This window comes from Protopterus annectens, chromosome 4.part1 (genome assembly GCF_019279795.1).
Source record: "Protopterus annectens isolate FY-2018-M chromosome 4.part1, PAN1.0, whole genome shotgun sequence".
NCBI classification, from domain to species: domain Eukaryota; kingdom Metazoa; phylum Chordata; order Ceratodontiformes; family Protopteridae; genus Protopterus; species Protopterus annectens.
This window is the reverse complement of record NC_056734.1, coordinates 621,642,634-621,657,404: the sequence shown is the minus strand read 5'-3', so window position 1 is coordinate 621,657,404 and position 14,771 is coordinate 621,642,634. Positions and strand designations below refer to the sequence as shown.

The 14,771-nt window shown below is 38.2% G+C and overlaps 1 protein-coding gene across 1 annotated transcript in view; it reads right to left on the bottom strand.

Moving 5' to 3' along the window:
* Nucleotides 1-14,771, bottom strand: part of SLC19A3 (solute carrier family 19 member 3) — a 163,928-nt gene that overhangs the window by 88,013 nt on the left and 61,144 nt on the right. The window contains exon 2 of the mRNA XM_044070920.1: nt 8,756-9,581. Within this exon, the coding sequence (XP_043926855.1) occupies nt 8,756-9,581 (826 nt within the window). The remainder of the gene's footprint in view (nt 1-8,755; nt 9,582-14,771) is intronic.

Here is a 14,771-nt window from a genome sequence, read left to right as displayed (position 1 = left end):
TGTTACAGGTCAGATATTACCATTCTCCATGCTGGGGTGTGATTGGTCTGCATGCATCTTTGTTGGTCTGCATGAATGTTTGTGTTTCCAGCCTTGCCTATTCAAGGCACTGTGGGGGTGACAACAGCCTTTGCCAGTATCCACACAGCCAGGTGTGCTGGGTGAGTGCCATCCCTGGCAGGTGGTGCATTCCGTCTTGGCCAGCATGTCACCCCAGGCTATCAGACATTTGTTTTCCTGTGACTTGCAGAAATACTTCTGCCAATTATTGTACTTGGTCTTGTTGTCTTCATGGTGTGGCATCATGCTTGGTGTGGGTGGGATGTTGGCAGGGTCGTCATGTTTGTATATACTAGACAGTGTTACATGGCTTATCACATGGCAATCTTGCCTCAGGTGGTGCTGCAGGGCTGACTATGTCGGATGCACATACTACACTCCCTGTACATGTTTGACTGCAGGTTGTGTCATGTTAGGCATCCCTTTTACTATATGAGTGAGTCGGAAAGGGGTATCATTCCCAGGGTTCCTACTGTGCCAGTGTATGTGCTATGCGTTGCCTCTTTGCCAAGGCCAGGGCATACTGGGCACGCCTCCTTCTGCCTACTGGGGCAGGCTCAGGTTGTTCCTCCTCTGAGTCACGCTCTGCCTGTGATGGCCTTGGCAATGGTGGGGGACTGTTTGTCCCGGCCATATGCTGGTCCTGCTGCAGCTGTGTTCGCAAGATCATATTATGTAGCATAGCACATACCATGACAATTTGGGTACATGTAGTTGGTGAGTACTGCAAGGCTCCACCAGATGTGTCCAGACACCGGAACCGTGACTTGAGCAGCCCAAACACACGCTCTATTACATTACGTGTTTGTGCATGTGCCTCATTATGGCGTTCGTGTTCAGGTGTGTGTGCGTTTCTGATGGGTGTCATCAGCCACAGCTCCAGTGCATAACCTGCATCCCCCATTAGGTGTCCATGTGGGATGTCCCCATTGGCAAATGTCTGGTACAGCTGTGACAAATGCCAGATATGGGAATCATGGTAGCTCCAAGGGCAGCCAGCACACACATTCATTATTATGCCCTGGGCATCACACACGACCTGGCAGTTGATGGAGGGGAAGCCCTTGCGGTTAATGTAGGCCCTGCCCTGCTCACCTGCTGGTGCTTTGATGCATATGTGCGTGCAGTCTATTGCACCCACTACCTCAGGGTATTCCGCTATTTGCTGGAAGAGACGCATATTGCTGGCCAATACCTCACGGGCATTTGGGAAAAATACATGTTCACCGACATGTGCTGACATGGCATCCAGGAACTGGTGCAGTACCCTGGAGGCTGATGCCTGTGATATCCCCATCATATCACCAGTTGGTCTCTGGAAGGTACCTGTTGCTAGTATTCTTATGCCAACACATACCTTGGTTTCTACTGGGATGGGTTCCCCTCTGTTGGTTCTGTGTGTGAGGCGTGGTCTGCACAGCTCAACAATTTGCTGCAGGAGGTCTCTGCCCACTCTATAGCGCTCTACTATCTCCAGCTCATGTAACCCATGGTAGGTGACCCTGGGCCTGTACACTCTTCTCCGTCTCCTCACTGTGGGTTGTCTGGCACCATCTGCATTGTCACCACCCTCAGCAAGTAGCCTATGTCTCCTTATGACAGCTATGGCAGCCCCTAGCATTTCTGCTCTGAGTTCAGCTTTTTCAGTTTTCACTTCTAATAGCTTACTCCTGTCTTGCAGTGTCTCTTGAGAGAAACATCCTGCACTGCTGTTTGCAGAGTTTTAAGTGCTTGGCTGAGCTACTATTCTGCCTGTGTAATTGCCTGCTTGTAATTGTTTTCACCTGCTTGCTCCAGCAGTATTCCCTGCTAGCTTCCTACTAAGTCTGTTGCTTCCTTTCTCCTCTCTGTTTCCTCAGGGGGGAGCAACGGGCATACCAGCAGAAACACTCTCACAGTGGCTTACACACGCGCACACATGCTTACACAGTTCAGAATCTGCTTATTCGGGTTAAAACGCGCGCACACCAGCGCAAACAGTCTTACAAGTCTGCCAACACGCTCCCACATGCTCAGTCTGCCTTACACGCGCGCACATTGCCCTACTCACGCCTCATGGCATGCACACGTGCGCATGCACGCCCAGCAAGAAACTTTGGTGTAAGCAACAGTGTACACCTTCCATTTCTTGACTTTCCCATGCTTATCTTGTGGCACTCCTCTTTCCATGATATGTGTCTGACATCTGTCATGAAACACTGACCTCCAATGAACTGCATTTCTTTCTGCCATTCCCCCCTGTGATGTCACCTATTTCCTACTCTATTCCTCCCCCTTATGTATCTCTTACACTACTCAGAATGTGCTCATTTGCTATGTGACAGTGGAATTCAGTATCCTAACACTCATTTACATCAGATTGCCTACTAATGCTTAGTTACATCTCTTAGACTCAGCTTCCCCCCTTGGCAACCACTAAACGGTGGCCATGTTGTTTTTGGTCTGCTGGTCCCTGTATTGTAAATCCATGTATTGCATAAAACCCACATTTGTGGGTTTATAACCTTCATTTTTATGTTTTATACAGCGCAGCCCATTTGTGCGGGGCTGCGCTGCGCTGCGTTTAAACATCGGCGATCGCTGAAAAAAAAAACATTATTTTTCATATTTGCATCGGGGTACCTTGCCAATGGCCACATATTTGGCCATTGGCATGCTGCCTGACACATATGCACCCTTTATTTGGAGCTGACATGGCTCCATTGTGATTTTTGAAGAAACATACTCAGTTGTCAACTGAGTACATTTCTGCAGCTAAAACGGCTCTTACACGGGCTGCTTTCTGCTTCGTGGAGCGCTACTCTACCTCATTTGCATGCCTTTCTGCTGCAAGTGAGGTATTTAGCTAATCCACACCCAGTCCGTGTAAGAGACGTTTTAGCTGGTCTCTTACACGGAGTTTCGGGCTGTTCCTGGATCGTGAGGCTTGCATGGAGTCTTACACGTCTCTTACACTCCGTGCAAGCCTTCGTGAATCCTGCCCTTTGCCTGCATCAGTTCCAGTATAAACTCTGTACAACTTCGGAAGGCAAGTTATTGGCCTATAGTTTTTATGATGGCTTGCAGGTTAATTGTTAAGGAGGAGTATCATTTTTCCTGTTGTTAGCCAGACTGGTGTCCATTCAGGATATGCATATGAACAGTTCTTACTCAAGGCTAAATCTCTGTGTATATATATATATATATATATATATATATATATATATATGTTAATACATTTAATACATTTAGTCAGACGTTAGGTACTGCGTCTAGGCCTGGGGTTTTCAGTTTAGGAGCTTTTCTTAATTTTGTTTCAATTTCTTTGGCTGTTACTTCATTACATTTGAACTCTTTACTGTTTCTTTGAATTTTTCTGTCCATTCAGCATCTTTGTTATGTTCCAGAGGGTCATCATAAATATTTCTCCAAAATGTGTCTATTTCTTCTTTTTGGTGCTGCTTCTATTCCTTTTGATTTGTTTCCCAGTTCTCTATAAAACTTTTTTCATTCATTAATTAATTGCTTATTTTGTTTTTTTTTTCCTTTATATTTATCAGCATATCTTGCTTTTCTGCCTGTGCTGATATCATTAATTTATTATTTGCAACAGTGTGCGATACTGTGTGTTGCTTTTATAACATCTATCTTTCTAAGTATTTTTGTTAATCTGTTCCCTCTTCTATATTCTAACAATGACACTTCTTGCCTTAATTGCTTTATAGTTTTCCTTATTTGATGTTTCCATTATGGAATTTTATTTCTTCCCTTCCTTTCCCTTACTGCCCTGTGTTTTTGTGGAAGACTTTATCTGTTATTAGTTAAGCTGCACAGTAATATATCCTATTTACTTCTGTTATATTACATGAATTTCTCTTAATAGTCTTGATTACTGTGTTTATCTGCTTCACAGACTTGCAATATTCTGGGTCTTATTTACTTTCTGTAATCTATTTCTTTCATTGATCTTAATATGTCCAACTCAATTAAATCAAACAACTCTTCCCTTAGATAATTTTCTTCTAAACTAAGGGCACATTCTTTGCTGTCTGTTTCCTGCAGGCATTCTCCAAAAAGTTTCAGAACATTTTCTTGTGACATATCCTCTTCAGCTGCATCCTGCATCATCTGTTGCTCCTTCACATGGGAACTCATTGGCCCATCATTCCACAGCATTGCCTGCACCAGCGTTGTCACTGTTTACTGTCCCTTCCCTTGCTGTTCATCTCCAACTGAACTTTTGTACTGGTTTGCTACTGAAGGCTCCAGAGCATCAACATGTGGCAATTGATCATATGCTTCCCATTCCACCTGTTTCTTCTTAATTTGGAGATTCATCGTTCCATCATGCTGTGATGTTACCTGAGCTGGAGTTTCTACACTAAGTCATTCACTTTGGAGGTAATCCATAACTTCAATTTCTATTTCTTTAAATTCTCCATTACTAATCATCTTTTCTTCTTTCCACCTTTGTTTTCTTATTTTTGTATTGTGAAATTTTCCATATCTGGGTGCGTTTGCCTGTATTTCTCTTCGGATATCTTTGGTGCTGCTTTTTTTGTATTGATTAGTTTTGCTTTCTCCTTTGCATAAACATTGCAAATATTAAATCTCTTTTTCTTTCCCATGCCCATATTTCTTCTTCAGATGTCTCCCACTCCATCTGTTTCTCCTTATTATGTGGACTTACTGTTCCATCATGCTGTGGCATGACTTGTGTTAGACTTTCTACACTAAATCCTATACTTTGCAGGTATTCCATAACTTTGATTTCTGTTTAACTTCTATCTTCTGTTCTATGAATCTCCTCTGTGATCTTATTTTTGTATTGTAAAATTTTCCATATTTGGTGCCTTTGCTTATATTTCTATTCAAATACATTTGGAGCTACTGTTTTGCATTGATTAGTTTGGCTTTCTCCTTTGCATAAATATTGCACCATATCAGATCTCTTTTTCTTTCTCATGTCCATATTTCTTTTTTTATACCTTTCAAAAATATCTGGGTTTTGATCTTTATATTTTCAAACTTCTGTTACATTTTTTTCAGGTGGCCCAAAGTTTCTTTGTCTACACAATACGTTTCATGGATTTGTTGTACTAATGAACATAAATTTTTATTTGAAGCTTTTCAGTTCTTCTTGTGCAAGTCTTTTTCTTTTCTCTAATTTCTCTCTTAATCTTTTTGACTATCTTCTATCTGGAAATTCTACTTTTCTTGCATAATAGTAACAGTACATCATTTCTTCTTTATCTTCAGTAGTCCAGTTTATCATGTATATGGCTCTTTTTTGGCCTATCAGTTTTTGGGATTTTTGTGGAATACTACTTCTTTCTAAAATAGAGGGGCCATTCCCAAGAGTGTGGCTTAGCCCCATTGTAGGAATGTTTCTGCGTCCTTCGGATTCTACACTGCAATTTTTTCCAGTCCTGGCACCAGTGCACACACCAGGATTGGATGCTTTTTTATGCTGATAGTTGTGCACTTAGCTGTCTTTTTATTTTTAACCTACTTCTCTCCATGATATATGCTATGTGAAATACAGTCTGTATATCAGTGTCATCTTGGTGAGATTTTGTGAAAACAAGGTCCACCTCATGAAGGTACTTGCCAAGACCTGAGGATGACTTCAGTTCCAGTAATACTACTCTAATTTTCTTGCTGATTTCATCTCTCCATTTGGACCTTCTCTAGGTTTTCTGTAATGTCTGTTTAGATAACAGCAATAGAAATAGTTTAGAAGTATAATTATTATTATTTTATTATTATTATTTTAGTAGTAGTAGTATTTTCTTACTTCAAAGCTTCACAGCTTTAGAGTTGGTTATGTTGCAATGCTTTCAGGAAGATATCATTTGTGTAGTGCTATATGCATTATTTAAAAGCAGTAGCAATGATTACAACTTGGTCATAAAGTAATTAGCTAATGCAGTACAGTTTACCCAGACTGCATTGCTAATCAACACTATGTTGAACATCAGAGAACAGTCAGTGCCGTACAGATTAAGAACAATGAGGATACCATTCTCCTTGCTTTATTATATTATGTTTTCTTTCACTTCTCTTGAAATGCAGCCACAAATCTCTTCATTGGTGCTCATGTCAAGTGTGACAACAAATCCTATTCTCACTTCATAGATTACCACCTCATACCACTGATATGGCAGCCTACAGAAGAAAATATGTTTGTAATCACGGAAAATGCATTTAATCTTTTCCCTTTCTCTCTCTCCTCATTTATTATGTCCTACCAGTTATACAGACCCATTCCCAGACCTGCATTGCTCATGCTGTAGGTTGCCAGATTGAGACTTATTTGTAAAACTTCATTGTACTCAGTTTTTATGATCATTATTTTACAATGCATTTTTATGCTTTTTTCATTCTAAATACTGTCTACTGTCCAGTATCTACCTCATACATGATTCTGAATAAGGTGTTTAATTGAAGATAATGTCCTCTTCCTATGTCATCGTCATCTGTTTCCATCTGACAATGTTGATCCAGAAATTACTATAAACATTCATTAGTATCATTAGTATCATAACTGGAAGGATCATAAACAATCCAAATAGATTACAAGAGTCCGGTGACTTGAGAACCTTCCATTTCATTTGCAAAACTGGTATTGCCTATTAATGTCCTGTAGTAAAAGTTATTGTAATTGTGGTACAGTTTGTAATGTGGTGAATTAATGTTCTACTGTTTCATGCAGACCTACGTTTGATTCCCATGACCTCCACTTTAATTCCATATGTTTCTCTTTAAGTTAGCCATTTAAACATACTAACCCCATATCACATGCTAGAAGATGCTTGAACTTTAGTTTTCTAATGGCTTAATAGCTAAAGAATTAGTTCACTGAAGCATTGTTGATATCTTAAAGAGTCTTTGATAGAAGCCTGATATAGGCTACAAAAAATAATTAGAATTGTATGTTAAGAAAATCAGTGTATATTTTTAACACTCCCCCCCCCCCCCCCCAACACACCATTCCCAGTAACCATCTGATTGCAGTGAACTTTGCCTATTTATTCTGTAACTGGGTTAGGGACAGTCGTTGTCTGCTGTCTTTCCATCAATGAATTCTTGTATTCTTATGCAGTTATGGTCCACACTGCTCATGCCTGTAGGCATTGAAGCATTCAGCGGCCAGTGGGTTTAAGTAAGGACATGTAATCAGCTTCTGTGGATGATACAACCCCCTTCAAAGCAAGTGCTTCTATGTTATCTGTGGTCTTCACCTTGTTGCTTTAGCACTGTGTTTGTATCCTAGGGATATGCTCACTCCTCACCCACCCCCCCAAAGAGGTAAATAGGCATTGCCCTGGCACTCATCTCATTATTTTCACCACTTCCTCCAGTGTCAGGGATATTAATTGGATGAAGGATCTTTGGGTCATAGTCATGGCTTAATCTCTCACTGCCATGGAAGGCTGAAGACATATGCCTTACACTTAAACTGTGAGCACCACAGACTCTCTTAAGTCATTATTGATTGTTATAGAAATAATGTTGTAATGTATGCTGTGATCTCATCCTTCATAGTTTTATTTTGGTGGGTGAAAATGTGCACTACCTGATGGCCTCTGGTACAAGAAAGATCCTGATTTTAAGATTTTGAATCAAATCTCCCAAAAATAATGTAATGGGGAAGCTAACAGGAATAAGCTATTTCTAACGAGGGAAGTTAACAGGAATAAGCTATTTCTAAACATTTTATTTAAAAAAAATTTCTTGAGGATAGCACTCACTTGAAAACAATTTTCAGTGAAACAGTCAGGGGACTGTAGTGATATTGCACTATTTCCAGCAACATTTGGACTTTTTATTCCTGCATCAGAACTATAGAACATATTGCACTATTTCCAGCAACATTTGGACTTTTTATTCCTGCATCAGAACTATAGAACATCTTATTAGATAAATCCCTCCCAGACGTTTATACACCAGAATCATTGTTTTAAAATTCAGAAAGCTTCAGAATATGAAATATATTTTGATAAGCTACAGAAAATGGCATGAAAAGATGACGTTTGAAGTTACCCAATGAGTTTTCCACCCCTTTACAAATTCCTGATTCCTTTTCTTTTCTCCAAGAGCACCAACTTGCTCTATGAGATATAAATTTAGCTTTTTCACTAGTATTTTTAATGCAACAGAATAATCTAGTATATGTAGTACTTTGAAGGAAAGGTAGACATCTGTGATGTTTAGACACTACCTATGATTCTAAATATAACAGCTGACTGTTTTAACAGATTTATTTATTTATAGATCTAGGCTGAGCCTGAAATTGGTCAATAGTGATCAGTGAACTTCCCCAGTAAACCAATATAAATAAATAAATAATTGTTTAAAATGAGAGTACTTTACAAAACATTGTAAAATGACATTAACTGGAGAATCTTTAAGTCTGTTGTCAGTTTGATGTTTATGTTTCTTGATCAATTTTGCAGTGAGTTTGAGAATCAAGATATGTCAATTATGTCAGAAAATACTGTATCACTGATTGAAATTATGCTTTTAACATCTAGACAAAACATGATGAATGAAGAAAGAATACAAGCTCCATCAGAAAATTACCTCCTGTCCAAATAATGCATTGCTAAGGTTAAATTTATCTGGACTGTGCATTTGGCAAGCATTTGTCTACTAATTTCGAACCCCATGCTTATATGCTTATATAACTTTATATTATACTGCTAAATCCTACCTAAAAGTGTCGATACAGCTTCGACTCCACCATTATACACTGTCATGTTACTAGATGGTTCAATATGATCCCATAAGACCTGGACATAATTCACAATCTGATTGTAACCACAAGTGGCCATGGCCCACCAGATGGACCAGTAAAGTAGTTCCTTGGAAGTGTAACATTCTTTGAAATCTGCCCAAAGCATCAAAATCACTTTTACAAATAAAAATGTCTCATTCTTTTTGATGTGACTTTTGTCATATTCAGAATCCATTGATGTTTCAGAGGGGATATGCAGCTCTTTATTAGCTTCATTGATGTTAGTGTTAGGAGGGCTAATTTGATTCTGGTCATTGGTTGGGGGCTGAGACATTTCCCTTGTAGCTTTTCTGTGGAAGAACATGCTTGTTTGTGGCATTGGTAGGAAGAATGATGCTACAATTGCAACTGAGACAAAAACCGTAGATATGACATTGAGATGAAAGTAGGAGACACCTGCAAAAGAAACCAGAACTTGACCAAGCACAGATCCAATAGTGAATCCCACTAAAGTAACACTTCGACAGTAGCTGGTTACTCGCTGGTAATGATCAGGACTGACCACACTGTAAATGTATGAGTAATATGCTACATCTGTAGCTGTTACCATGCCATAGAAAACTTCAACAAACTGCATGGCTAACACTCCTTGGGCAAACAAAAGCATCAACCAGGTAATCAAATAGCTTGCTCCTTGTAGAAGGATGACTGGCTTGTATCGTAAGTAATCGGTGGCCAAGAAAACTGGAAAAAGTATAACAAGGTACGAATAAGTCCATACTGGAAAAATTTGATTTGTAACCTGAAAGATAAAGGAACAAAGGTAACTATAACTAATAACTTACAGTAAAGTGAAAAATCGCAACATACAATTCTATGAATTTTATTATATTTTTTCTGAAGCAGGAGCTGTTCTAAATATCTTTCTTTGCCAGGACTGAAACCAGAATGTTTGGGATGAAAAAAGTATGACTCCCTTCAATCAGTTTAGATGATTTTGTATACCTAAACTGCTCACAGAGGACTATTGTTTCTTTACCATGGTATACAGCCTTGAGTGACTTAATATAATTAAGAGATTACTGTTTAAACAGGTTGCAAAGGCATGTGTTTCTTTTTTTGTAAGGTGTGTTGCTGTTCTACTATAATTCTATTTGATTATTGATCGGCATGGAACCATATACCTATTTCATTTATCAGGAAGTTAATCATCATCATCATTACCATTACGCAGTCTTCAGTAAAAAGATAACTGATCTTTTCAGTTAAAAGCAAATGATAGAAAGGGAGAGAAAGACAGGCTAACAAACTGGTACTTAGACAAGTATCTTTTTGGAAAATGCTGACTGGGAGAAGCATATCGTTCATGATTTGAGACAACATGTACACCATGGGCAGAAGAGTGTAATAACACAGTAGTGAGGAAATCAAAATAAGGTAACTATATTGCTAACTATAAAATGCCCACCATTTTGTGAAACTCTTCACCTTGATTATCACATTACTGATTCTAAACCACTAAGATATAAGAACAGTGGTCATTACCAAGACTCATTGTAACAGTTGAGATCTTTTCCCATACTTACATTAAACATAACCAGTTGCTCAAAATGCTGCTTGTTATTTATGTTACTGTGAAAACCTTCACATTTTAGATCACACTTTACCTTGTAGTTGAACTGTCCTGTCAGCTGTTGAGCAAAATATAATATCCATCCACCTCAGCATAACCTAAACATTAGTCCAGCAGTAATTGGCATGGTCCTTTTCTAATTTCCATGGCAAGTTACTACTGCCTGCAGTGAATATAAGCATAGTACCGCATAAGTATAATATATAATGTATAATATAATATATAATATATAATAATACAATGTATTTGAAGTGTAAATGGGAGCATTTCTGTAAATTATTCTTTCATCAAACTCACCTGCCATCCCCATAGAAATATAACTTTGTCAGTGCATCTCCCATCTGTGTCATATCATATTTCTGTCAATATTGTAGACTCTATTTCTGTAGTATGTTTTCCATGCTTATATTATTTTGTGACTAGCCATGTAAAAACTGCAGTAAAATAATATGAAATGCATACAGTCTGCCCTTAGCTAAAGCAAGTGTTTTATTTTTAAGAAGCAAATTTGAAAATAAGTACAAACTATAACTGTCTTTGAAATAAAATATGCCGCAAAATTAAAAAAATGTATAAGCTATGTAGAATGTGTGGTTATTTTTCTTCAGAACTGTATTATATTTTTGAAAAATGACATTTTCCTAACACAAATAGCCACCCATAGAAGATTGCTGTTTTTTCTGTTTGCCACTTCTATTCAAAGGCTACTGCCATAAATGGACACCAACTGCCTTCAGGGTTAAGTGACAATGGAAACAGGAAAATTACATTTAAAATCTAAATAAAATAGGAAATTGCAGAATATTGGGCTCTTTTGAGTTTGCAGATTACCTGCTGAGGTACAGTTAGTCTTTGCCTTCTAGGGTTTGAACAGAGAACTTGTTGCACAGAGGCTATATGAAACATATTACTCATGAGTTTTCTGTAGCTGCTAAATGCTTCTAAAAGTAAGAAGTTGATAGTTTTTAGTAAGCCTTCTGCCAATTGTGGTAATAGAGCTAGATATTTGATGGAAAGAGATTTTTGTCTCATTATCATCTGGCTGTCTGTTTAAAACTCTTTATTTTATATTTCATTGTGTGAGTGTATAGTTGCTTACAAATTTAACTTTCAATGTATATTATTTAAATTTATTTCAAATAAAATCATGTAATTAAATTTCAAAAGGTTGTGGCCAATAGTTTATTTACTAGTTTATGTGTATGTGTATAGAAATAGTGATGGTATTACCTGTTTGTGTCCACCTTTCAGAGTGACTGCTTTGCCATAGCTGTGAATTATATTAATGGTAGTTTATGTTAGAGTACACAAAAACTGTGTTATTGATATGCTAGCTAGTTCAAGTTAATGGCAGTAAGTTACTGTAAAGACAGAGAAAGGGGTATGTGCCCTAGAAAGTTATCATTAGCTCCCCTCCTGGTAAACATTGTGTATTCACAATGATCTTGGATATGCTTCTGTTACTGTTGGTAAGATAAGCAGTAGAAGACACTTTGGATTGAGAGCAAGGTGGGTGAAATCCTAGGAATCCAGTGGCTATATCTCTGCTCTGCAGCTTTTCAGTTAAAGCTTATTTTAATGTTGGGTGTTGATCATAATCAGAGACAGCAGTTGCATTTCCCATTTACTCTTAAGTTAAAATTCCACACATATAAAATACTGCCAGCAGTGCAAATTTAATGGCTAAATACCTGACTGCGACATGGTTCCAGTAGTGGATATTGTAAACTGGATTCATGTGGGGCACAGCAGTTTTTTTTTACTACAAGTGGTATGTACCCTTTCTGCCACAAGGGAAACATACAGAAGTATGCATTGCACAGCAATTATTATTATTTTTTTTTACACAGTAATTAGAAACAGGCAAAATGTACTCTGACAAATATGGCAAAATACCTAGTTCACAACTGGGTAAAAATACATATCAAAGGGGCTCCCACATTCTGGTTTGTCCAAATGTTGAGTTGATATTTGCCTTGTGTGCAATCAAAATTTAGTCCATTGAACCTGCAGATGCAACATGCAGCAAAAGAGCCACTCAGATTATCTCAAACTGCACCTTGAATTAAAGAAAGTAGAGCTGGAGGTGAAATGCCTGGAGATTTACAGTAAGTGGTATAGAGAATGAGACAGCATGAAGCTGCTAGAAAGGAAAGGGAGAATTAACATGAAATGGCTTTGGTGCAGGAAAGCAAGAAGGAGTGCAAAGGCAGGAAAATGGAGTACCAGCATAAAGGGGGGTTGGTGCAGTGGTGTAGCTGTTAGCATTGTCACCTTAGAGCAACAGGTTCTCCGGTTCGATTCTGTGTAGAATCTGCATCTTGCCTGCATTTGTGTGGATTTCCTCCAGGTGCTGTGATGCCCTCCCACATTCCAAAGACATACAGTAGGTGAATTGGGCACTCTAAATTGGCCCTAGGTTTGAGTATGTGTGGTGCACCCCCTGAGGAGTGTTGGGTCTTGGGCTAGCAACCTGAGCCCATAAAACCCGTAACTGCTACAGGGGCAAAGGGTGCTGCCAAAGTACCACATGGTGCATAAACCTGAAAAATAGGGAGCATAAAAAGGAGATGCTCACTCTTTACCAAGTGCATGTAATTAGAGTGGAGAATTCAATCCTGACTGCCAATGTCAGTAGTTAATTGTTTCCTTATTGTAAAGAGGGTGTGACATTGATAGTTTTATTTGAGCACTTAAGCAAGTGTGCACTCAGCATGAAAAAGATCAGAAAAAGTGTGTGCAGGTTTTAGCCCCTCTGTTTATGAGTAAAACCATACATGCAGTAAGTAAAATGCCTATCTCCAGTTACCATAGCTATTGTAAAGTATTCTTTTTATGTATTTCACAATCACCCAGCTGCAAAGATGAGTAAAAAGGTTGAACTATGTCTAACAATAAGACCACAACTGGAGAGAGAGAGAGAAAGAGACAGACTGAAGAACAAATGCCTCATGATGGGGTAAAGTGGTGGCACATTGTTAGTGAGGAGAATCTTGACTCTGTAACTTCTCTAGATTACCATAAGTGTCACTATGCTACCCTGGCAGAGAGAAAAGGAACTATGGCAAAGAGGGATAATGCATCAAATTTAACTATCAAGCCTGCACCTGTTTTGGGGCAGTCCACTCCATTTAAGGATATAGGATAGATACATTTTCAGGCCCCATTTGCAAAAATTTACTTGGACCTGGAAGATGAAGAAGGGAAGCTAACAGGTGGCAGTTCATCAAGGTATCCTAACATAGGTTATAATAAGACATGATCTCAGTGATGCAGTACCCTGAACACATGTGACTGTGCACAACCAGGAATGAAGGCAGCAAGGGATAGCATAAGTTAATACCCAAACATCCAACAGAAACTGCAAATGTAGCAATTTAAGGTAAAGCGCTAGGTAGTAGTAGTAAGCCTGAACTAAGTCTCAACTGTTGAAAGGCACTGGACTTTCTCTGAAAAGAACTGCTTCAGGGAAAGCGGTAGGAAGTAGCAGCAAAACTGAATCTACTTCTGTCAAAACAGGCTAGATTAGACTAGACTAAACTAGGCAATGGTTGATAACCTAATGATAAGTGGAATAGTGAATAGGTTGTGTAAGACACTGAAGCATTTGAATCAGGAGATGGTGGGAGAATGAGGCTGGAGTGGAATAAATTATATGAAGTTGTCATAGATGAGAATATTAAGAAATGGTTATGTTTATTACCTCGATATGATGATTAATATTTGCATGGAAGTGTTTACATAAATATTTTATGCTCTGCAAAGTTTAAGAATGATGTTTTTGAATACAGATTTCCATTGTATGAGATGTGTAAAAATGATGCAGGATCATGTATTTTAGACTAGTTTAAGTTTTACAAGAGTAAGAAGGACTTAAAAAATTAGTATAAGAAGTACTGATGAAAGAAATGAGATTATACTAAAACCTTAATGTAACTGGGGTATGTTGTACGAAAATAGGAGAAACAGTGGTATTTATTTTGTCATTGATTGCAGAAGAAACTATAGCACTTATTGTTTAGGTTATAGTTCAAATATTCTCTTAACTAAATGTGTTTAGAAATTAGATGCTCATGTGTATGTATCTTGACAGATAAGGAGTTAACATTAGTGCTGTGACTAACTGTATATTGAACTGTATGGATATTTAGATTCTTTGACATAATGAATATGAAATGGTATGCTATTCATTTACAAGTTGGATACAGTAAAGATGTGTTTTTAAAATAATAAAATAAAATGTGATAAAAAAGAGAGACTATACTTTCAGTCTTTGTTTGAAGGAACAGTTCTCAGATCCCATTTTGTGGAACTTGAAGGCAGTAGCCAAGAAGTACCCTGATTTTGAAAGTCAGTAAA